Below are 26,252 nucleotides of genomic sequence, written 5' to 3'. Positions count from 1 at the left end.
GGAAATTCGTCTGGTGGTTTCTCAGAAAACTGGACTTGATACTTCTGGAGGACCATGCTATACCACTCCTGGGCATATACCCAGAGGATTTCCCAGCATGCAATAAGGACACATGCTCCGCTATGTTCATAGCAGCCTTATTTATAATAGCCAGAAGTTGGAAAGAACCCAGATGTCCCTCAATGGAGGAATGGATACAGAAAATATGGTATATTTATACAATGGAAAACTACTCAGCAATTAAAAAACAATGAATTCATGAAATTTTTAGGGAAATGGTTGGAACTGGAAAATATCATTCTAAGTGAGGTAACCCAATCACAAAAGAATACACATGAAATGCAATCACTGATAAGTGGATATTAATTTTCCCAGAAGTTTTGAATACCCAAGACACAAGTAGCATATCAAATGACTCCCATGAAGAAGTAAGGAGAGGGACCTGATCCTGGAAAGACTTGATCCAGCTTTGTAGGGGAGTACCAGGACAGAGAAAAAGGAGGGAGGTGATTGGAGAATGGGTGGAGAGAAGAAGGCTTATGGGACTTAGGGGGAGGGGGGGACCAGGAAAGGGGAAAGCATTTGGAATGTAAACAAAGGATCTAGAAAGAAAAAAAAAAAGAGAGGAGATTCTGTTCATTCCCCAGAGAGCACAGACATTTCATCACCAGCTATGTACACTTAGGTTCAAACTGCTTTTGAAGACTTAAGTTACTTTGCTAGTGCTTCTGCTGGCTTTTATTTTCTAAAATCTCTTTCTATATTTTTATTTATTGAAACTTTCATTTAATGTATTTTGATGATAGACCTTCCTCTTTGCCAACTCCTCCCATATCTTCCCCTCTCCCTACCCATCCACTTCATAATCTCTCTCTCTTAAAAAACTAGAGCAAAACCAATTCTCTCTTTCTCACTCACTCTCTAACACACACACACACACACACACACACACACACACACACACACACACACACACCATACTATACTCCATTATACCATGGAATCTATTTGTGTTGACCAACTACTTCTAGACGTGGGGCCAAACCTGGAGTTTGGTTGATATACTTTAGCTCTTCAGCAAATAACTCCTGTCAGTGATTTACATTGTTTTATTCATTGACACTCTATTGGGAAAAAAAAACTGGCATTTCCTTTCTAGCAGCTACCAGTTGTAAATAGTTTATTAGTCAGGGGTGGAACTTTGTGCCCACCAAGTTTTAGTGTTGGAATTTGTCTGGCTTGAACCTATGCAAGTGTTGTACTTGTGGTCATAGTTGCAATGAATTGTTTATCAGTTTTCTTTTGAATGAAAGACACCATTTCCTTGGGTTCATTCATCCCTCTGGCCTTGTAAAGCTTTCTGTCTCCCTGTCCTCCATATAGCTCCCTTAGCCTTTAGGGGAGGAACCTGATAACACATCCATTTACAACTGAGTGCTCCAAAGTCCCTCGCTCTCTGTATAGTGTCCAGTATTAATTACTATCTGCTGCAATAAAAAGCATCTCTGAAGTTGGGTGAGGAATGCACTCATCCATGAATATAGCTATATTCCACTAAAAGTCATTTATTGTTACGTTCATTTAGCAGAATAGTTGTATTGGTTTTTCATAGGTAGAGATTTTGAACCATTTTTAAATTTTAGATTGTAAAAGGTAAAAATATGCCAACTTTATAGGGAAAATTTACGTAAGGCTGGAGCTAATTATTCCAGTGGCAATCTAGCAGAATATTGTAGACTGTTACTGATCCCTAATATGCTGTTGTTTCTGTACCATAAAGAGCTTTATGTGTAGGGCAAAGTCCCTCTTTTCAGTTATTTTCATTATTTTATTCATTGAAATATACAGTTTATAACACGTTAAAAAACCAAGCAGAACTTTTTCCCATACTATCTGAATTTCTGTATTTTTGTCCAATCGATGCCTTTACAAAAATAGCATTCTTCCTGAAGACTAACTAAATAAGTATTTTTTGGTAACAATCTCCAGATGTACAATGATCTGATGCATCCTGAGTTATTATTTAACATACCTGGCTTCAGACACATTCACACTGAATGTGTATTCCAGGGAGTGATTCGGGGAGAGAGATGTCCCTAGTGCTTATTGTCCACTGCTGTCATCTCCTCTCTACTAGGACAGAACCATGGCCTGAAAGTGACCTCATGATCTGTCTTGCCCAGGAATCTGGCTCCGTAAGTTTCTTAAATTCACGCTGAACAAATGCTGGATAGTTCATAAAACACTAATTCAATTACACAGAGAGATCATTTCATTCCCAGGCAATACACAAAACTGGGTCAAAGAGAGAACAGAGAGCTGCTTCCATACAAAGTAACATAATCAGAAGTTAGCCACGAGAAATGAATTGCAGGCCATACTGCAGAAAGGCTCGCGTCCCTGAAGAGCATTTAGAGGGAGAAATTATTGACGAACCTCGAAGTAAAATGATCAACTTGTCTGTTAGAGCCAGAACTTGATTGGAGCAGTGCGGAGAGGGAATCTGATAGGAGAGGACTGGATATGGGGGAAATTGCAAAGGTCCAGTGATCTCCATGCTCAGCTGAGCACCAGTACCTCCTGCAAGGTACCCTATGGACCCATGGACCCCTCTCTATATATATCTGCAAATAGATTCTGATGAGAAATGAGAAATCAAAGCTTCCCAAGTAACCCATATCAGCTAGGCATATGAACACTCAAACTGGGTACTGTGATAGTTTAAAGATAGACATTGAGGGTCCGACTTGGTTCTGGGGCAATAATTTCCTTCATCTTTGACATTTGTCATTCACAAGTACGAAGCTAACCTAGGAAAGCATAAGGCCCTTAAGAGGAAGCATTAATGATGAAACTCCTATGTTCATTCTTGGGCTTACATGCTCTGGGTCTGTTTGCTCTGCCTAGCCCATCTGCCTTAGAGAACAAAGACCATCTCCAGGTACCAGAAATGCATGAAGAACAACACAGCACAAACAAATCAGATGAAATTGAAGATGATCTGGCATTCTGGAACAAACCATCTTTGTTCACCCCTGAATCTAGACTGGAAACTCTCAGACACATGGAAAAACAACGTCAAGCCCAAGATAAGTTAAGGTATTCATTTTTCCTGTGACTCAGTCTCCTGTGGACTGTATTTCCAAAAGTAGGCTTTATTTCTTTCCATTCCATGTCAAGACTGAAATCTAGTATGTAAAATGTATCAGTGACAGGAATACTTGGAATTTGTGAGCTTGAGAATGGTATCAGTTAGTTCTGAAATGGTTGTCTACATGACAATGAGTTGAATAAAAAACAATATGTTTTTCTATGATTATCAATAGAAACTGAGTAGAAAAACTTCTAAAAGTCTCTACCACTTTCATTAAATGTTCTTCACTAATTAGAATGAGAGAAATGCAAAATGTAGTGACTTGTTCCAGGCCACATAGTTCCTTGAGAAGAGAGGGAAAGCAGCATTAGAAAATGAGTGTTTGGTCAGGCAGTGGTGGCGCATGCCTTTAATCCCAGCACTTGGGAGGCAGAGGCAGGTGGATTTCTGAGTTTGAGGCCAGCCTGGTCTACAGAGTGAGTTCAGGATAGCCAGGGCTACGCAGAGAAACCCTGTCTCGAAAAACCACACACACACACACACACACACACACACACACACACACACACAAAAGAGTGTTCATGTCCTGACACCCACCACTCTCTGTGATCCTAGAAAGTTGGACCTAACTGGTCCTACTCTGTTAAGCAAAACACATCACCCATTTTAACACGCCACTGTGGGTATTTTTGTTTGTTTGTTTGATAAAAGCAGATGCACCAATAAACATGAAGGTTCTATACAGATTTAAGAGCCCTTTGAAATATAAATTCTATGTATTTGTAGACTTACAGTATTCCTAACATATGTGTTCATGTTCCTCAATATGTATTGTTTGTGTTTATATATGTGTATAATATAATATGTTTATATAGTATAAATAATTTATATCATACTAAGCCTAGAACCAGGGGGAAAATTTTTCCCCTAACACCTTACATGTCCAGCTGCGTTGCATGGAGTCTCAGTCACGCTCTTTTGCCTACTTCTTTCTTTGCATAGTTATTTTATTAGCTGGGAGAAAGCAGTAACAAAGGCCAGGCTTTTGCCCTATGTGAACTCTTATTCACACTGAGAATGGTATAAGAATGTTGGAGCTCTGTTTCCAGATCCCTTCACTGTCCTGTTACTAAAATAGCTTGATCAGATCAAGTGGCTCAGTTAATGCGCGAAAGAATGTAAGACTAAAACAATAAAGTTAGCTAACCCAAATTCCCTATTTAAAAGACAGTAGAAATCCAAGGCACATGACTACCTAGGGTTACGTCATCCTTCCTTGTGTCCACATCTGCCTATTCACATGTTCAAATGTTATCTGCAGTAAAGAAGACCACGTGCTGACTTTTTGCTTTACACAGTCTGCTTTCCTCAGTTTCCCCCTATGCCACCATTGAGCATAGTGAGAATGAACAAACTTGGTTTGCTAGCTCCATGCTTTCTCTCCGCTCCCTGTAACTGTGTAAATCACTTCTAACCTCTGAGTAAATCAACCTCTAACACAGTTTGAGTTTGATGAAAAGTGGTCTGGGACCAGCCTCAGTGTTCCAGCACTTTCCTGGCATGTATACACCCTTGATTTAATCTCCAGAACTACACACACACACACACACACATACACACACACACACACACACAGGCAAAAAAAAAAAATTCCTAAACTTCAGTGGTCTATATTTGCTCTCTAGATACACCAACAACAGTTTTCTCCATCAGTGTGTAAAGAGAAAACACATTTTTAACAGCTGTGAGGTGCTTTCCAATGTTACATCCCACAGTAGAAGCCGATCAATTCTCCACTGAGAGAGAGTCTGAGCAGTTCTGGACTTGCCACTGGAAAGGAGGCTTTGAGAAGTGTCAGTTTACACATTCCTTATGCACCAGTATTTTTATTCCCACAGGATAGATTTCACTTGTATTCCAAAAATGGTAATTTCAGCCAAAGCAGAAGCTCCACGCACACACGTGGGGAATTGACAGTTATCTGAGTAAACCATGCATAAAATAGACTCATTTAAATATTCATGCGTATTTCATGAAAAGGAATTTACTCCCCAATTCAAATTCCCTGGCAAATTGTTTTGGTCTTTGGAGATACAAATATAACCATGTAAAACTTGGTTTGGTTTTTAGCGAGGAGTGAAGAATTCAGGGGACAGACTCTCCATGAACTGTGAATATGGTAGCAAATGGCTGATTAAATTATTCAAATTTGCCGGGCAGTGGTGGCACACGCCTTTAATCCCAGCACTTGGGAGGCAGAGGCAGGCAGATTTCTGAGTTCGAGGCCAGCCTGGTCTACAGAGTGAGTTCCAGGACAGCTTTCTGTAAATTCCATACAGAAAAACCCTGTCTAGAAAAACCAAACCAAAAAAAAATATATTATTTATAAGTAATCTAAAAGTAATACAAAGATGCATTAGTAATGTTTATACTTTTTTAAATTCCCTTGTCTGTCTCTGGCGTCTCCCATCACCCTCACTAAACCTTAAGTGAAAAGAAAAAGAAAGTGAAACCACCCCGGACATTGATTACAGAAGATGGGAAGGCCCTGAATGTCAACGAAGCCAAGTAAGTGATGCCAAGTGGAGACCCTGCCTATGGGGTGGCGCTAGTGAGCACACCCTGCAGTGGCCTCAGCCACAGGCTTGGTCTGACTAAGATCACTTTGATGCCAGTGAAGGAGTTTGAGGAGTATACCATCATGCTTTGTGCATGATTGAAAGCTAGACACACCTCTATTTCTAGTGTACAATTCTCCTGGTTCCTAGAAAACAATCCTGGCACATGGAAATCTTAGTTATCTATGCCTCGCTTGAAATTTTGAACCATATACAGTTTAAAGACTGAAGATTGTCACTGCGTCATTGTCCTCTTTATGATTTTTTTTTAAACTCTGCCACAAGCAAGCAGTCTGTCTAAAAACACTGAGATATCTCCTTCACGGCTACATTTTCCCTGGTACACATCTAGAAAGCATTAAAAAGCTAGGACAAGGCATTGCTATAAAGCCCTTAGGGGGGAAGGGGTGGGAAGGGGAAGGGGAGGGGAGGGGAAGGGGGAGAAAGAGAAGAAGAGAGAGAGAGGAAGAGAGGGAGGGAGGGAGGGAGGAAGGGAGAGAGAGAGAGAGAGAGAGAGAGAGAGAGAGAGAGAGAGAGAGAGAGAGAGAGAGAGAGAGAGAGAGAAAGTTGAAAATTCACAAGTCTTAATGATCCCTGAGCTACCTTGACTGTCTGTCTGTCTGAAGCTGAGAATTAGCGAGCATATTCACAGTGCCTTTTAAATCTCAATACAAATAACAAGCCTATAGGCTAAATCTCATTAGCTTCATTTCATTACTCAAAGCCCATTTATTGCCATCATTTCATTTGCGATGTCATTACCACGACAAAGACCATCTAGAGGCATCCCAGGCATATCTCATCATCTTAGAAAGCGTATTTGGAAGGCAGAATATCCACTCCTTAGGTCAGCAATTTGGTCACACAGTTAAGCTGATGCATCTGACATGTCCACACAGGCCCAGTTGTAATGACTTCCATGATCGAGGCTCCAGCCTCCCACCTGACATACCCTGTTTTCATCCAGCAGACAGGAATGCAGCTCCAGACAGTAGGCCAGGTACAGCATATGTGGCAGTACATGTGGAAGGAGCCACCTTCACCACATCTGAAGACCTAACGGGAAGACAATCTGCAGCTTCAACAGGGAAGGGAGACTCCCAGGGCCATATGTATTCTCAGAGAGAGCACCATTCTTCCTGCCACACTAACTATCCTCCCTTCCATGAATCCAGTTCTCTTAAGAAGTCTTTACAAGAAATTACTCTTCATTGCCATCTAGTCCCTGTAGGTCTTGGACATCCCGCCTCCTTCATGAGCCAGGCCATCTGTCCTCGTTCCCTTATATCTGCCCCAGTTTCTCTTCCTCCTGTCCTTTTCTGCCATCCACATGTGTCTTTGGAGCTTAAAGATCTACCACCAGCATCAGCCCCTTCATAGGTGCTTTGCATCTATATTTTGTGACCAGAGAATCTGCTTCCACCATTGGCCACACTCTTCTTCCCCACTAACCTCTAGTAAAATTACAGTTTGCAGCAACACGCTGCCCATCTGGCTCCCCTTCCCTAAAGTCCTCTAGTGTCTGAGGAATGTTCACCCCTTTCTTAATCTGCTTAGGCCCACCCAGTTCCCAACCACCTGCCCTCTCAGCTCTTGTAAAGCCCTAGCACCTAGACCACACCTTCCCTACCTCATCAACCCCATCCTCTATCCTGGTGACCTTTGGCATATTTTCTCCCTTCAGCTCAGCCATAAGATCCTCATTTCATCCCTCTATTTGCTGCCTTGTCCTAAGCCTTAACCTTGTCAACTCACAGAATGTCATCCCCAGTGTCTCAAGACTCCTTCCAGTCCAGCAGTCAGGAATCCACTCACTCTATAGCTTTGCCTATTGTCCTCACACTGTGTTCTCTTGCTGCTTTGAACTTTATATCCCTCACAGAAACTCATCCGCAGCAGAATCCTCAGCTCCCATCTTTCCCTCTGTCCACCATCACCAAGCCACAGATCCCGGCCTGGTTTAGTCTTGAGCATCTCTCTGCTTAGCATGCATGGAGTGCAGCAGTCACCCTTCCCTACTGCTCCTGGTGCAGGTGCGGGGACCACAGCTCTCAAGTCACCTGTGGTTCTCTTGCACTGTTCCTGTAAATATTCACTCAGCCCCTTTGCAGGCAAAGGTCATACCTTTTGCTCTTCCTCATCTACAGCACTGCCTTAGACTAAAGACCTTGTGTCTTACTTCACTGGAACAACAAAATCAACCAGCATCTTGTGTTTGCTGTGGTAGACAGCACTCTCCTGCTGTGATGGCTATGCTGTCAAAATTCAACCCCAGTCCCCTTGCTACCTCACTATCCAGCTTCTCTTATTACCCAAGACTTAGCTTCCCATGGTTCCCTGCTCTCCACAACACTCCTTGCCACTTCATTGGACCAACAGCACCAGCACACAGGCATATTTTAGTAACTTTAATCTTAAGAACCAAACTAAGACACTTCCCCCTTACACTTCTCCAGTTTCTGTCAATTTCTGCTTCTCTGTCTTTAGCTTCAGCCAAATTTCTTAGCAGATTTGTCAGTACTCAGTCTTTGACATTTTACTCCATATTTCATCTTGAAGCCACTTCTGAATATTGCATTATCCAAAAACTTCCTTACTCCCATCATTTGTACAGTGATCATTCAGAGCCAGGCCCCAACTTATTCTACCTTGGGGAGACTTGGATAGAACAGAGAGTCCCATCCTTGTTATAGCAGGCTCTTGTTCTTGCTATTATACTTGGCTGGATACTCTGCCTTGTCGCCTATGAGCTTTAGTTTCTCAGCTGTCCTTGTTTTGCTGTGTTTTCTGGGCCAGAACTTCATCAAATCCTATAGCTTTTCTAAGCACAGAGAAGGACAGTGGGTACAAAGTTTTCCACCCCTAACCAAGCAGCTATTTGCAGTTGATACCTGCCAGCAGAGGGAAAATCAGTCTTCTCCAATGGAGTGGTACTGAGAGTGTCAACCACACCCAAGGACACGCCCTGTGGTCAAAAATAGTTAACCAACACAAATAGACTCCCTGCTTTTGTTGATATTATTATGACTTTTTTTTCTGTTTTGCTGTGTGTGTGTGTGTGTGTGTGTGTGTAAGAGAGAGAGGGAGAGAGAGAGAAAGAGAGAGAGACAGAGAGACAGAGAGACAGAGGAGAGAGAGAGAACATTAAATTGGTTAGACAATGAGGGGAGTAGTTTCAGGGAAGACTTAGGGGGAGAAAAATAGATGAAAATTTTAAATGTGGCAAAAATAAATACCAAAACCAAACCGTCTAGCTTAGACTTCAGTGTTCACATTACTCAGAACAAGATTCTGCATCTTCCCTGAGTTTAAGGCTTCTATATTGAATTAGCTAGGTGGCATTAGTTTGTTGATATACATGATTGTAAAAGAACAACTGCTTTCTAGCTCCCTACTTGCTCCTCTCCATCCCACCCCAACATCTCCATCTCAGTAACAATTACCCATCCATTAGTACTAAAATCCAAATTCCTTGATCCCTGATTTCTCCTCTCCCTGCCTTTTATCAGTGATCTCCATATACTTTTATTTCAATATTACCAGAGTCCAATTCTTCCACTTCTATCTAAGGGTGAGTTAATGCTACCTTTTACCTAGACAGTTCAGTGCCTTGATAAGAGTCTCTGTGATTCCTCTTTTGGCATGCTCTGTTATTCTCAGATGAATAAAGAAGTCAGCTGGGAAAAAACACAAATGTTTTTTAAGAGAGACTCCTGGAAAGTGCCCACAACACATTCCTTTATATCTTCCAATCTTTGTACAAGGGAGGATGGAAAATGGTGTTTTTATTCAGTATAACCATGCACTTTGTGGTATTCTATTACTAGAGATAAAGGGAAAACAGTAGGGACCTAACTGGTGATCTTTGACTCAGAACAAACCTCTAAAACTAGTTTTAAGTTACACAGAGAGTTCAAATTGGCAGACTCTAGAATTATGGGATAAACAATCAAGGCAGAGAGGACAGCATATAGAAGGCTCCCAAGAGATAAGGCATGCATGGCTTGTCTGAGACCCTGTAGAAGCCCTAAATGGTTAGATTGTTGGGAACAACAGGAGTCCTGCCTCAGTAAACCTGTAGGGAATAGCCAAATATATGGGTTAATTTGTATTTTCCAAACAATTTAGTATCAATTGTTTAATGTTGGATTATACAGACTATAGTTGAGTAGGTTACCTTCTCAAAATGAAACTGGCCAAATAAGTCTGTGGAATATGCTTTCAGCAAGGCAGTTACAGTTAGGGCTCAGCCAGGGGATATAGCTGAAGAGTCAGGGGCCTTGGCTCTAGCCTTTCTGGGTTCCTGTGTCTTTTCTCCGAGATCATCCTTTTTTGCAAACCTTTGTTTCTTTATAAAATAAACATCATAAATTACAGGCTACATCTTAGCCTTTCCCAGGTGGGGAGGGTTGGCAATAAGAAAGGAGATGAGAAAAATGTGGCAAGGAGAGAAGGAAGGAAGGATGCTGGGTGTTGAGGAATGGGACTTTGGAAGCACAGCACACAGAGGCAGCATTTGTGTCCACATGGGGGAAATTCTGGGTTCTCCAAACACAAATGAAATGGAAGCGAGCACTTCAGCCACCAGGTGTCTCCATCTCTGCACCAAAGCGAGTGCTTTGGCTCTTCCTTGAAACTCTTACATGGCAACAAAGTCAGTAAGAGTAATTTATCGATAGGCTTCCTGGGCTTCTTTTTAAAAAAAATTAAATCAGCATAGATGTCTTATTGTCTGATTAGTAAAAATAAGCTTGTCATTGAGGAATTTTATATACCCATTGTCTTTTACTTTGATTATATGATGAGGTTATCTTCACAGTGTACTAAAGCCACACTTCTCCCCTCTTCCCCCCCAATGCATCCTTTTTAGACTTGATTTCTCTTTGAAAGATGATGAGAAACACAACCAGATCATCCTGGACCTGGCTGTCTATAGGTAAGGCATTTTTAGTATACATTCATCCCATGGCCCTCCCATCAGATCTCTTTCTAAGTAGCAAAACCCTGAGTTCTGCAACACAGAAATGGAACTTGATTTGTTGTTTTGAAGAGATAGAATGTGCTCACTGTCATTTTTAAAACAGTTTTTTTTTTACTTTATATGTATGAATGCTTGCCTATTTCAATGTATGTATACCATGTGCATGCCTGGTGCCCACAGAGGCCAAAAAAGGCATTGGAATCTTTGGAGCTGGTGTCACAGGGTGTCATGAGCCATTGTGCTTGAAACCTAAACCCAGGTTCTCCTGCAAGAGCAACAAGCACTCTTAGCCACTGAGCCATCTCTACATCCCTCACTATAATGTTAAACACACAAAGAAGAAAGGGGAAGGGAACCAATAACCCCAGACCCTATGGCTATGAATTCTCAAACCATACAGACAGGGTTGAAATGATTCTCAGCTGCACTCTTTCAGATATGCATACCCCAGGCTCCCTTTGCTCTGAGACTGTTGCTCTGACAGCCCTCTTTGTTTTACAAAACTCTCTGACATAAGAATGAGCCTTGGTTGGTGAACCTTCTCTGCCTCATTCCTCCTTAGAGCCCTTGATCACAAGATGTCCTCTGTTCTAAGGTCCCTACATTATGATTGGTGGTTCTTAGTTGTATTTTATTCTAGTAGGTACTCATGACCACAGTGGCAAGGTGACATGTTTGCCTCTCATGGCCACGGCAGAGCATTATTACTCTCTTCTGAAGGTCCTGGGTTTTGACCCTCAACACTCTGCCTGTATTATTACCTACCCTTCCTATAACACAAATCTGAAGGTGTCTAGGTCACTCCATCTCATTGCTTGATAGTGTTAGATTTGGCCCAATGCCCTGATGACTTCTGATCATGTGTGCCCCATTCCATTTGTACCCACTTCCCTGTGCCCATGTCATTGTCATCGTTAAAGTCTCTGTTCCCCCAGCCTCTGATCAGATATCATCTTATGAGAGAGGACCCTGCCCACTGTCTGAGAAGGATAGAGCCTACCTTTCCCCAGAACTTCCATCACTTCTTGTCCTTCACTTGCTTTCTGATAAAGTCTAGATTTCCTTGTGTTTCAAAATTCTGATGTCAACGTTTGTTGGGCTATACCTCTCCAGTACCTTGAATAGTAGCCCATGCCTATTAGGAAGACCACATATGCAGTGAATGAATGAGTGAATGCATAGCAAATAATGGAGTTCGTGAACATGCCCATGCATGCTCTGGTAAAGGCCAGTGTGTTGTTAAAGACTTCTTAAATGCTCTTTGTTACATTTCATTTTGCAGTAGCCATGGAAGGTGAGTGAGACAGTTTTTCTATAATTATCTAAGAGAAGGCATATTTTCAGAGAGTGACTTCTGTCAACATAAACAATAATTGAAGAAGCCAGAACACAATTGCTCAGGTCTTCTTCCAACTTTGCTTTTATAACTGGCGAAAATACACATAACAGAAAATATACTGTACCAAGACATTTTGGAGCATACAATCCAGTAGCACTTGGTAAATTCATAATGTGGTTTAGCCATTTGACAGTGTCACCTCAACCTCATATCCACCAAGCAGTCTTCATTTCTTCCTCTTCTTGGTCATCACTAATGTAAGATCTGTGTCCTTAAATGAGTACACAATAGAAATTTTAAACAGATGGGGTCGTAAAATGCATGGCCTCTGTCTGACTGTTTTCACTTAACATCATGACTTCATGGCTTAGCCACTTTCCCACATTAGAATTCCCTTCCTTTTGATGGCTACATAAGTCCATGATGTGGGTATTCTACATACTGCTTATTTTTTAAGTCACGGGTGTTTGTGCTCCTTCCTCTTTGACTGTGCTGAGTGGTAGTTAATCTTAGATGCACTCCCCTTTTTCACATCATGTTCTTGCCCACTACCTATTCCATTTTCTGCCTACGCGATGCCTGCCCCACCCTGCCTTTGAGGAAAATGCCATCCTTCCCTCACTGGTTTCATCTCCTCTGTTCTTTCAGCCTTCCAGCCTCCATTTCTGTTTTATTTTTGTTTTGTTTTTCAATGGGTAGGGGGGTTAAGTATTCACAGTTCCACCCTTTTCAGTCTATCTCATAATGTTGAGATTATTTCTGCACTATTTAATTGCATTAAAATCCCTTGCTATCTGTGTCAGCACGTGAGACTATAGATGAAATTCAATCTATGCATCATGGGTTATTCTGTCTTTATTCAAAAAACACTTACAGAATGCCTCCTCTGCAAAAGGCATGGGGAGATTGTCACCCACATATTCCAGATATCCATGGCCCTCACTTATCTATACCCCTGGCAATGGACACAGGCACTAAGCAGTTAGACTCCTCATGAGTAACCACAGAGAGAAAAAGGCTATGTACAGGACATCAGCCCAGAAAGTGAGCTCAGGGATCCAGAATTCCAGTGTGTGGGGCTGGTGGTTGACAGTGTGGGGTGGCCAATGAAACTCGTTGACCTGAGCAATGGAAACAGTGAGAAGAGAAGTAGTTTGTTCTATAAAGAATTGGTAGGAAAAAAAGACAGAGGAAGACCTTGAAGGCAGAAACAGGTAAATACATGAGAAGTCTGAGCAGGGTGGAGGACTATCTTCTTGTTAATATTATAACTTAAAAGCTGATGATGTAATAATTAACATGGACAGCCTAAGAGACACAACTCATGTACCTAGAGAGCACTTTAGAGGGCAAGGTGTTCTTTATTGTACAGAGGAAGAAACAGGCTGAGAGGGATTCAGAAATGTGGTCTAATGACCTGAAGCAGGAATCTGTGGAGTGAATTTCTCAGAAGCCTTTCAAACCCTAAAGCCCACCAGCCCCCTGGATGACCTTCCCTTTCTTAAAATTTGTGAGTTTTGAATCATTGCTCCATCTTGTAATATTCAAAATCCATTTTTAAAATATAACTACTTGGCAAAATGTATTTTAATGTGTGGTGTGAAATCTGGAGGGCCTTGGGTGGCTGCCATCCCTGTTCAGGAGCTTGTCCCTTCTGGGGAAAGGAATTGTCCTTCTAGCAGCATTGGTCCAGTGCAGCTGTGTAACAGCTGCAGGGCATCAGCGGCATCCAAAAAGCAGAGCCAGTGGCTGTTGGCCCAGAGTGTGGTGGATTCACTATTCCCTGCTGCTGAAATCCTGGGGGCTTAAAATAAAATATTCATGGAAGAACATGACAAGCCATTTTTCCTTTTGCACCCTCTGGCATTTCAGACCTAATATATTTTTGGGCTAGGGGCAATCAATGCCAAGTGTACTTGTATGTCTAAAAATGAAGTTGCTGATATATTGAATTTCCTCTTGACTAGGAATAATTTAAGGCTAGTATTTTAGGGACAGTTTAGTGTGGACTTTTAAAACTTTCTTCATCTTAAGTGCTCTTGTAAGCACACCTTCATGTTTTTACTTCTTTGAATGTTTTTTTTGGACAATTACAAGATGTGGTATGCTTTATTTTGAAGGTACATGGATACCTCTTTAATTGAGGTTGATGTTCAGCCAACTTATGTTCGAGTTATGGTCAAAGGAAAGGTAGGCATAACTGTGGGATATTGCCATTTTTAAAGATAAGTCTTGACCTAAACAATGTGATCCTAGTTTAAAAAAATTCTAATTGGAAAAACTAGAAAGCCAGGCAGTGCCCTGTTGGTTTGGCATGTCCTTTCATACCACAAGGATGGTATGCAGTAGACATGGCTGTGACCTCCAGTATCTCAGGAACATGAGGGCCTTAAGCCTATACCTGTTGTGTTGTAATTTTTTAAAAGTTCATAACATGGGTGCAAAGTTCAATTGAATGTCTCTTCTAAATGGTCACTGAGTTCATTCATGGAAACTATATTTTTATCATTTTGAAAGAGGATTTTTTTTCAGATACTGAACATGCACTTGGATTATCCCAGCAAGACATTAAAATGGAAATATATTGATGCTTTATCTATAAATGATTTCTCTGCTCTAGGTGGACTCATGAACACTTGATAGATTGTAGCTTGTCAATACTCTTTAGATTGCACATAAAACCAGCTAACATGGTTCATGCATACCAAGAGTAGCTTTTAGAATATATTTTAAAGCTTCTAAACAGTTTTCTTAATTTAACATGTGTGTGATGAATTTGTAATGAAAATACCCCTTGAGGCTTTTGTAATATACTCCCGTTCTCTATACTTCCTTCTCATTTCTAGCCATTTCAACTTGCCCTTTCTACAGAGGTCCAGCCTGACAGCAGCTCTGCTAAGAGGTCTCAGACAACAGGACATTTGCTGATCTGTATGCCCAAGGTAGGAAATGGCATATGGACAAACTTCACGTCTGAATGTGTTGGTTTCTGAAAGAGTGTGACTTCTTGTGGCTAACCATGACTTCTGACCAGGTTGACATTACTTGACAGAAGCAGAAATACTCCCACATCTGCTCACATACAAGGACAAAGGCCCCTAATAAGAAACTGCTGAGAAGAAACACTGGGGTGTGTCTGGGGCCCAAGATGACTCATCCTTCTAAACTTGACCAGCTCTGCAGACCAGAGTCTAGGTAGCACTTGGAGAGATAGATCACATGGTTCTTCTAAGTGAGACTGGTCTTGGTCATCCTGTCTGCTGCCTGGAAGTCTAGGTGGCCTTGGCGCTCTAAAGATACTGATTCTAAGCATTCAGCTTAATAGTTTTCTAACTTTTGGAAATTTACCAACACCTTCAGGCTTCTAGTTTTTATGATTTTTAAGAATCATAAATGTAGACAGAACTCACAATATAGATAGCATTCCTGATAGTAATAATATAATTTTTTTTATTATTCGATATAATTTATTTACATTTCAAATGATTTCCCCTTTTCTAGCCCCCCCACTCCCCGAAAGTCCCGCAAGCCCCCTTCTCTTCCCCTGTCCTCCCACCCACCCCTTCCCACTTCCCCGTTCTGGTTTTGCTGAATACTGTTTCACTGAGTCTTTCCAGAACCAGGGGCCACTCCTCCTTTCTTCTTGTACCTCATTTGATGTGTGGATTATGTTTTGGGTATTCCAGTTTTCTAGGTTAATATCCACTTATTAGTGAGTGCATACCATGATTCACCTTTTGAGTCTGGGTTACCTCACTTAGTATGATATTCTCTAGCTCCATCCATTTGCCTAAGAATTTCATGAATTCATTGTTTCTAATGGCTGAATAGTACTCCATTGTGTAGATATACCACATTTTTTGCATCCACTCTTCTGTTGAGGGATACCTGGGTTCTTTCCAGCATCTGGCAATTACAAATAGGGCTGCTATGAACATAGTAGAACATGTATCCTTATTACATGGTGGGGAGTCTTCTGGGTATATGCCCAGGAGTGGTATAGCAGGATCTTCTGGAAGTAAGGTGCCCAGTTTTCGGAGGAACCGCCAGACTGATTTCCAGAGTGGTTGTACCAATTTGCAACCCCACCAGCAGTGGAGGAGTGTTCCTCTTTCTCCACACCCTCTCCAACACCTGCTGTCTCCTGAATTTTTAATCTTAGCCATTCTGACTGGTGTAAGATGAAATCTTAGGGTTGTTTTGATTTGCATTTCCCTAATGACTAATGAAGTTGAGCATTTTTTAAGATGCTTCTCCGCCATCCGAAGTTCTTCAGGTGAGAATTCTTTGTTTAACTCTGTACCCCATTTTTTAATAGGGTTGTTTGGTTTTCTGGAGTCTAACTTCTTGAGTTCTTTATATATATTGGATATTAGCCCTCTATCTGATGTAGGATTGGTGAAGATCTTTTCCCAATTTGTTGGTTGCCGATTTGTCCTCTTGATGGTGTCCTTTGCCTTACAGAAACTTTGTAATTTTATGAGGTCCCATTTGTCAATTCTTGCTCTTAGAGCATACGCTATTGGTGTTCTGTTCATAAACTTTCTCCCTGTACCGATGTCCTCAAGGGTCTTCCCCAGTTTTTTTTCTATTAGCTTCAGAGTGTCTGGCTTTATGTGGAGGTCCTTGATCCATTTGGATTTGAGCTTAGTACAAGGAGACAAGGATGGATCAATTCGCATTCTTCTGCATGCTGACCTCCAGTTGAACCAGCACCATTTGTTGAAAAGGCTATCTTTTTTCCATTGGATGTTTTCAGCCTCTTTGTCGAGGATCAAGTGGCCATAGGTGTGTGGGTTCATTTCTGGATCTTCAATCCTGTTCCATTGATCCTCCTGCCTGTCACTGTACCAATACCATGCAGTTTTTAACACTATTGCTCTGTAGTATTGCTTGAGGTCAGGGATACTGATTCCCCCAGATTTCCTTTTGTTGCTGAGAATAGTTTTAGCTATCCTGGGTTTTTTGTTGTTCCAGATGAATTTGATAATTGCTCTTTCTAACTCTGTGAAGAATTGAGTTGGGATTTTGATGGGTATTGCATTGAATCTGTATAGTGCTTTAGGCAAAATGGCCATTTTAACTATATTGATTCTACCGATCCATGAGCATGGGAGGTTTTCCCATTTTTTGAGGTCTTCTTCCATTTCCTTCTTCAGAGTCTTGAAGTTCTTGTCATACAGATCTTTCACATGTTTGGTAAGAGTCACCCCAAGATACTTTATACTGTTTGTGGCTATTGTGAAGGGGGTCATTTCCCTAATTTCTTTCTCAGCCTGCTTATCCTTTGAGTATAGGAAGGCCACTGATTTGCTTGAGTTGACTTTATAACCTGCCACTTTGCTGAAGTTGTTTATCAGCTGTAGGAGCTCTCTAGTGGAGTTCTTTGGGTCACTTAGGTAGACGATCATGTCGTCTGCAAATAATGATAGTTTGACTTCTTCCTTTCCAATTTGTATCCCTTTGACCTCCTTATGTTGTCGAATTGCCCGAGCTAGTACCTCAAGTACAATATTGAAAAGATAAGGAGAAAGGGGGCAGCCTTGTCTGGTCCCTGATTTCAGTGGGATTGCTTCAAGTTTCTCTCCATTTAGTTTGATGCTGGCTACCGGTTTGCTGTATATTGCTTTTACTATGTTTAGGTATGGGCCTTGAATTCCTGTTCTCTCCAAGACTTTAAGCATGAAGGGATGCTGAATTTTGTCAAATGCTTTTTCAGCATCCAATGAAATGACCATGTGGTTTTGTTCTTTGAGTTTGTTTATGTAGTGGATTGTATTGATGGATTTCCGTATATTGAAGTGGCCTCCGTGCAGGAAAGGCGCCGCACAACTGCAGCTGCTTGCTGTCCGGCTGGTCAGCGAAGGTCAGTGGTCGTGGGCGCAGGGCCTAGCTGGTCCCTGTGACGCCTTGGTTCCACTGCTGATGGCCCTTCAGCTGGAGCAGCCACCAGAAATTTATTTCTATTTGTTTGTAATAATATAATTTTTATAATACAATATACATACTATTTTTTCATTAAGCATTATTCATTTGGGGGAAAGCAGTTGATATACTCTTTGTATTTTCATATAGTATTGGGTCACATTGATTCAGTTTAGTATGTTTATTGAAACCGCCTAGTATCAGCTGCTGGCTTAAAGATGAATATGAAACTTTAGATCTTTACTGATTCTAATGGGAACACATGGTTATAAGTATACAACTTTACCACAGTCTGAGACGAATTCTTGGAAACATGTGGTAGAATAGTGGGGTTACCAAATAGTTTGATAGAGAAGAGGTGTGTGACCAATTTTGAAAGGGCAATTGACTGTGATTCATGGAAAACGGAGCAACTAAATATCAAGAAGACAAGAAAGGTAAAGACAGTATGGGACTGAAAAGTGAGTCTGTGTGGCTGCAGCAGAGGACAAATGTCAGATAAGAGAAGACCAGAAGGTATACAGGAAGGAATCATCAGGGACCTCAGACTGAAGCATCACTCTTGATATAATTCCTTGTTGTGGATACATTAGAAAAAAACAGAGGTAGCTCCTTGGTAAATCCAGGTTGAATGACAATTCCACTTTGATTTTATTCTTCAACATGATGACATCCACTCAACACGTTCAACATACTAGCATCCAGCCAGACACTGTTCCAGCTACTGAACAAACTAAGAGACCCCAAACAGTTAAACAAATAAGATTATTTTAGATTGAGTTCAGCCCTCTGCTGAAGATATATGAGAGAATAAGAGTAAGAAGTTTTACTGAAGGCATGTGACTAGTCCTTTTACATTGAAGGATCAGGAAAGGTTCCTATAGAAACATTTATGGTAGTTTGGATAAAAACAGCCACCATAGGCACATTTATTTAGATGCTTGGTCACCAGAGAGTGTAATTGTTGGAAAGGATTAAAAGGATTAGGGGGAGTGGTCTTGTTGGAGTAGAGGTGGCTTTGTGTAACTGTAGAGTGGGCTTTGAAGTTTCAAAAAACCTATATCAGGGTCTCTCCCTCTCCCTCTCTCCTTCTTTCTCTCTCTCTCTCTCTCTCTCTCTCTCTCTCTCTCTCTCTCTCTCTCTCATTCAGAAAGTAGGTCTCATTCAGAAAGTAGGTCTCAGCTACTTCTTCAGTGCCATGCCTGTCAGTGTGATTCCATGCCCTCTGTCATGATGATAATGGTCTAAGCCTCTGAAACAGTAAGCGAACTCCCAATCAAATGCCTTCTTTCACTAGTTGCCTTGGTCATGCCTCTTCACAGTGATAGAACAGAAACAAAGACACCATTTAAACTGAGACTTGGTATCCATGATCCATGTATGTAGAGGGAATGACAATAAGTAGAAAGAACAACAAGTAGAATGAACTATAATGGGAGTGGGGCTACTGAGCTATAACAAGGAATATTGATTCTAGTTCAAGAACCAAGCCATCAATAGCTCTTTGCCAGGTCTTAAAAACTGTTTTTCAAAAAATACTTAATTTTTAAAGTGTGTGTGTGTGTGTGTGTGTGTGTGTGTGTGCAGAGCCCAAAGTGGCCAGAAGAGGGAGTCATATGTCCTAAAGTTGGAGTTGCAGGTGATGTGAACCTCTATACATGGATTCTGGGAACTGAAATCAAGTCCTTTGCAAGAGCAGTACACTCTCTTTAGTGCTGAGCCATCTTTTCAGTCCCCTGACCTGATTTAAAGAGGAAATTCTTCCTTCTGTGTGGATTAAGAACAAAAAGGTAGAAAAATGACTCAAAAAATAACGAAGTGAGAAATCTCTGCAGTGAGGGAACACTTTTGGGAGCTGCCAGATAGGTGATGAGTCACCAAATTGAGATTATATTTTGAGGGGAATGGCAAAAGGATGCAGGAAAGTCATGGATACTTTAACTAACAGGCATATTCTGGTGTCATCTCATTTGGCAAGGCCTCCAGAATGATTTGAGGAAAGTGGATTGTAGGCTCATGTAATGATTTTAAATCACAAATTCCACGGGGCATCTAGCTGATATCTCAGATAGGCATTCACATACATCAGTCTTGAGTTCAGTGGAAAGAACTGGTCAGAAGTTGGAAATTATGAAGATAGAGTCAGCAGGTAGGAAATGGGAGTGCTGAAAAGGATTCTGTCAGGGTAGAGTACAGATGGAGCATTGGACATTTTAAAGAGATTAAACTTTTAATATGTAAAGACTGTGGGACTTTTAAAGTTATTTAGATCTTGGGATGAATAAGAAGGTAAGGGTTGAGGCTTAATAGTGATGTGTTTGTGGGTCAAGTTGACAAGGGGTCAATTGTACTGGCTGATTTTGTGTGTCAACTTGACACAGGCTGGAGTTATCACAGAGAAAGGAGCTTCATTTGGGGAAGTGCCTCCATGAGATACAGCTGTGTGGCATTTTCTCAATTAGTGATCAAAGGGGGAGGGCCCCTTGTGGGTGGTGCCATCTCTGGGCTGGTAGTCTTGGGTTCTATAAGAACGCAAGCTGAGTAAACCAGGGGAAGCAAGCCAGCAAGTAACATCCCTCCATGACCTCTGCATCAGCTCCTGCTTCTTGACCTGCTTGAGTTCCAGTCCTGATTTCCTTTGGTGATGAATAGTTTTGTGGAAGTGTAAGCAGAATAAACCCTTTACTCCTCACCCCCCATCCCCCCAAAAGGAAAGAGTTCAGGCTGGAGCAGTAACATGACTGCATTCTGAGGTTGAGGAAAGAGCCAGCAGGCAGCATTATGATAAGTAATCAAAGAATTGGGATGATGGACAAATCAAAGTACCAGGGAAGTCTACAGAATAAACATTTTCAAGAAGGAAGCTGAGTCTGAGAAGAACACATCCGTGTTCACTTGACTGTCAAAATGGAGGCCACCACAGCAACAGTCATCTCAGCAGGACAGAGGCAACCATCAGAATCAGAAACATGGCAGAACCTGCAGAAAACTGGTTTTGAAAACATTGCTCAAAATGGGAACCATGTAACAAGCTAGGGACCACCCAGGGGTGAGGAGTTGAGGGCAGGCTTTGCTGATATAGATGGTTTATAATGACTCCTTGAATGTTGAGTGGAAATTGAAGATAAAAATACAGTCTGTGCTTCCCTCGTAGATTAGAGTCCTGGCATTTACAACTTCTAAAGACTCAAGAAGGATTGTCTCTGTTTGCTTTCAGATTGTTGTATAATTTTCCTTTGATCTCAAAGTTGAGCTTCTGGGTCCAAGCTTGATACTGTGATAGGCTTGACATGGATAAGAACTCTGAAAAATAATTTAAAGGAGTCTGACTTTAAGCATTTTACTTGTGCCTGTGAAGTATCCAGATTCTTTATTATAATTTGAGTGAGCTAAAATATTTTCTGCTGTCTTTTTCTTTTAGAAATTCATTTCAAAACTGACTTTAACTATGAAGAAATAATTTTGTCTTTTAGAGGAGTGTAGGAGAGAAAAGATGCTGAGCCCAGGTCTTTCGCAAATGTCGGATTACTTTCAGACAAACTTCTCTTATCAGAGGAGCACAGGAAGTAGCAAGTATCACATTTCTTGCTTATCCCACCCCATCCTTGCATGAAATAGAAATGAGCAGAAATCAAAGACACAGGGAGAGAATCTATTATCACCTTGGAACAAACTTCTTCAGAATAAGTGGTCCAATTAAATGAAGAGCCCATCTAGTTTTGATTAGCTTCAACCTGAAAGATGAAACCAGTGTGGTCAAAGGGATGATGCCATTTTATTGACCTCTCCCATTAGACCTCATCCTTTGAGCTAGGGTAGAGTTAGCTCTTCAGTACCCCTTAGGTTTCCAGAAGAATAATAGATAAACCAGCAACAGGTTTCCTTTACCAGGGAAAGAAAGGATAATGAGGAGTGGTTGTCTGCAAGGAATTATATAAATTTGATTAACCAAGAAGGCTTCCACAGTGATTGAATAGTCCTTCATTTTTCATAGCCAATTTCCCCCACAGATTGACCAAAGGTAATCAATTATGTATTTTTATTCTGAGGGAAAAATAAGAAGGAAAATTTGTTGTCAGGGAAGAGAATCACAAACAGTGCCATTAGGATCATGTTGTCCTTGGTGGCTGTAGCAAATTAAAGGAGTGTGCCTAGATTAACTAGAATATATCTACAGGGAAATCTGAAAGAACACATAATTACCTCCACACTCATTACAGATATTTGTATGACACCATGAGCATCAATCCCCCTAACCCCCACCTGCTTATTTGGAAACTTCCAGTGTAACTGACAAGATGAAGGTGAAATTATAACTGCTATAATTATAATTATTCTTAAAGAAAAAGCTAGAGACATGACTAGGTACCTTGTTCAGGGTGGCAGGCAATGGAACCAAAAAGTCTTTGTTGTCGCTGTTTATGAGTGTTTTGAATAAACACTTCCTCATGTTTACATTGTCTTCTGTGGTGGTAGTGGTTGCTATCATTGTTGGTTTTGGGGTAGGTCTTACTTCTATTACCCAATGAGACTTAAACTCAGGATTTTTTTACCCTTGCCTCCTGAGGACTAGGATTTCTTCTTGTTTTCAAAGTTGCATAAATGTTTCATGTTAAAACATAAAAATCACAACAAATGGCTTATTAAGTGATGACTAGAGGTGAGATGATGCAGGTAAGGCATGCAGAGCTAGTTCTGGTTTTTCTTCAGTAATAAACTTAATGTTTTTTTTGAAGGATTATCTTTTTTTTCATTTTGTTTTGTTTTGTTTAACCTCTACACACAAACCATCCAAAGAATACGAGAATTAATATTTTGGATTTCTACTTCTAAAGAATGGGCCTGCTGTGAGGGTCAACACCAACAACTGGCAGGTTCCAAAGGGATTCAGAATCCCCCCTCCACCCGCCAATTAGCCATCCTAAATACAGATAAACACCGCAAGGCAAGACACTAGGCAAAGAGGAGATCACTGGGTTCCTCTACTTAAAAGACATGCCAAACAAAATAACCTAAAAAGTTATAATCTTGGGCTGATGCAGAGTTTCCTCTTAGTCAAGCAGAAATCCAGAACCAGTAAAAATTAGACTTGGTCTGGAAACATTTCTAAATGACTCACAGAGGGCCTCAACATCTAAACAGATTACAGAAGTTTCTAACACTATCATGACAAGAGGCCCAGCAGGAGTCAACGGAGCACCTTAGGGACACTGTAAATACTGCACAAGGTTCCTTGGGGCCAGGAATAAATTACCCAGTGAAAACAAATTGACTCAGTGAAAAGAATCACCAGGAACTAGTGACCAGTACAGAAAAGGAACTCGATGGAAGAGCCGGCTGCCAGGACAGCTCAGGCTCATATGAAGGATTATCTCTTAAAAATAATGTGAAAGGCATCCATGTATAGATAAGCCATCTTCTATCATTGCTAAAAGAAGGCACTGACATCAGACTTCTGAGAATAAACAACTCTTGCCTAAAATTAGTAGTTTTTCATTCTTAAGAATATAAACTTGACAACAACAATTATCTTTTCCTAAAAATCATCAAATGCTAATAAATAGAACTAACTTCATTCATGTCATTATTAAAGTGAATACTACTGAAAGCTACCACCTTCAAAATGTTCCTTCTCACCGAAACATTTAAAGTAGTGACCTTGAATCCAGAGAGATAAATTCTGTGTCTGAATTTGCTTGCTTATCCAGTAGTTGTAGGAGTCTGGCCTGCATTATAATTGCTAAGGAAAAATATGGTAAGAATGAGCCTCAGTACATATCTATGAACAACTTGAATCAATTCTATCGATCTATATATCATCTATTGTATATTTATACACAAGTATATGCACATTTCTTTTTTTTAATTTTTTTTATTCGATATAAATTATTTACATTTCAAATGATTTCCCCTTTTCTAGCCCCCCCCCACTCCCCGAAAGTCCCGTAAGCCCCCTTCTCTTCCCCTGTCCTCCCTCCCACCCCTTCCCACTTCCCCGTTCTGGTTTTGCCGAATACTGTTTCACTGAGTCTTTCCAGAACCAGGGGCGACTCCTCCTTTCTTCTTGTATCTCATTTGATGTGTGGATTATGTTTTGGGTATTCCAGTTTTCTAGGTTAATAACCACTTATTAGTGAGTGCATACCATGATTCACCTTTTGAGTCTGGGTTACCTCACTTAGTATGATGTTCTCTAGCTCCATCCATTTGCCTAAGAATTTCATGAATTCATTGTTTCTAATGGCTGAATAGTACTCCATTGTGTAGATATACCACATTTTTTGCATCCACTCTTCTGTTGAGGGATGCCTGGGTTCTTTCCAGCATCTGGCAATTATAAATAGGGCTGCTATGAACATAGTAGAGCATGTATCCTTATTACATGGTGGGGAATCCTCTGGATATATACCCAGGAGTGGTATAGCAGGATCTTCTGGAAGTGAGGTGCCCAGTTTTCAGAGGAACCGCCAGACTGATTTCCAGAGTGGTTGTACCAATTTGCAACCCCACCAGCAGTGGAGGAGTGTTCCTCTTTCTCCACAACCTCTCCAACACCTGCTGTCTCCTGAATTTTTAATCTTAGCCATTCTGACTGGTGTAAGATGAAATCTTAGGGTTGTTTTGATTTGCATTTCCCTAATGAATAATGAAGTTGAGCATTTTTTAAGATGCTTCTCGGCCATCCGAAGTTCTTCAGGTGAGAATTCTTTGTTTAACTCTGTACCCCATTTTTTAATAGGGTTGTTCGGTTTTCTGGAGTCTAACTTCTTGAGTTCTTTATATATATTGGATATTAGCCCTCTATCTCATGTAGCATTGGTGAAGATCTTTTCCCAATTTGTTGGTGGCTGATCTGTCCTCTTGATGGTGTCCTTTGCCTTACAGAAACTCTGTAACCTTATGAGGTCCCATTTGTCAATTTTTGATCTTAGAGCATACGCTATTGGTGTTCTGTTCAGAAACTTTCTCCCTGTACCGATGTCCTCAAGGGTCTTCCCCAGTTTCTTTTCTATTAACTTCAGAGTGTCTGGCTTTATGTGGAGGTCCTTGATCCATTTGGGTTTGAGCTTAGTACAAGGAGACAAGGATGGATCAATTCGAATTCTTCTGCATGCTGACCTTCAGTTGAACCAGCACCATTTGTTGAAAAGGCTATCTTTTTTCCATTGGATGTTTTCAGCCCCTTTGTCAAGGATCAAGTGGCCATAGGTGTGTGGGTTCATTTCTGGATCTTCAATCCTGTTCCATTGATCCTCCTGCCTGTCACTGGACCAATACCATGCAGTTTTTAACACTATTGCTCTGTAGTATTGCTTGAGGTCAGGGATACTGATTCCCCCAGATTTTTTTTTTGTTGCTGAGAATAGTTTTAGCTATCCTGGGTTTTTTGTTGTTCCAGATGAATTTAATAATTGCTCTTTCTAACTCTGTGAAGAATTGAGTTGGGATTTTGATGGGTATTGCATTGAATCTGTATATTGCTTTTGGCAAAATGGCCATTTTAACTATATTGATTCTACCGATCCATGAGCATGGGAGGTTTTCCCATTTTTTGAGGTCTTCTTCCATTTCCTTCTTCAGAGTCTTGAAGTTCTTGTCATACAGATCTTTCACATGTTTTGTAAGAGTCACCCCAAGATACTTTATACAGTTTGTGGCTATTGTGAAGGGGGTCATTTCCCTAATTTCTTTCTCAGCCTGCTTATTCTTTGAGTATAGGAAGGCCACTGATTTGCTTGAGTTGATTTTATAACCTGCCACTTTGCTGAAGTTGTTTATCAGCTGTAGGAGCTCTCTAGTGGAGTTTTTTGGGTCACTTAGGTAGACTATCATGTGGTCTGCAAATAATGATAGTTTGACTTCTTCCTTTCCAATTTGTATCCCTTTGACCTCCTTATGTTGTCGAATTGCCCGAGCTAGTACTTCAAGTACAATATTGAAAAGATAAGGAGAAAGGGGGCAGCCTTGTCTGGTCCCTGATTTCAGTGGGATTGCTTCAAGTTTCTCTCCATTTAGTTTGATGCTGGCTACCGGTTTGCTGTATATTGCTTTTATTATGTTTAGGTATGGGCCTTGAATTCCTGTTCTCTCCAAGACTTTAAGCATGAAAGGATGCTGAATTTTGTCAAATGCTTTTTCAGCATCCAATGAAATGACCATGTGGTTTTGTTCTTTAAGTTTGTTTATGTAGTGGATTGTATTGATGGATTTCCGTATACTGAACCAACCCTGCATTCCCAGGATAAAGCCTACTTGATCATGGTGGATGATCGTTTTGATGTGTTCTTGGATTCG

At 40.9% G+C, this 26,252-nt stretch overlaps 1 protein-coding gene across 1 annotated transcript in view; it reads left to right on the top strand.

Annotated features, from left to right (window-relative positions):
• Nucleotides 1–26,252, top strand: part of Dnaaf11 (dynein axonemal assembly factor 11) — a 133,794-nt gene that overhangs the window by 47,911 nt on the left and 59,631 nt on the right. Inside the window, exons 6-10 of the mRNA XM_052161563.1 lie at nt 2,908–3,099; nt 5,585–5,662; nt 10,583–10,648; nt 14,153–14,222; nt 14,879–14,974. Coding sequence (XP_052017523.1) covers nt 2,908–3,099; nt 5,585–5,662; nt 10,583–10,648; nt 14,153–14,222; nt 14,879–14,974 — 502 coding nt within the window. The remainder of the gene's footprint in view (nt 1–2,907; nt 3,100–5,584; nt 5,663–10,582; nt 10,649–14,152; nt 14,223–14,878; nt 14,975–26,252) is intronic.

Source organism: Apodemus sylvaticus, chromosome 17, assembly GCF_947179515.1.
Source record: "Apodemus sylvaticus chromosome 17, mApoSyl1.1, whole genome shotgun sequence".
Taxonomy (NCBI): Eukaryota; Metazoa; Chordata; class Mammalia; order Rodentia; family Muridae; genus Apodemus; species Apodemus sylvaticus.
Note: the sequence above shows the minus strand (reverse complement) of the source record. Positions and strands in the feature narration are given on the sequence as shown.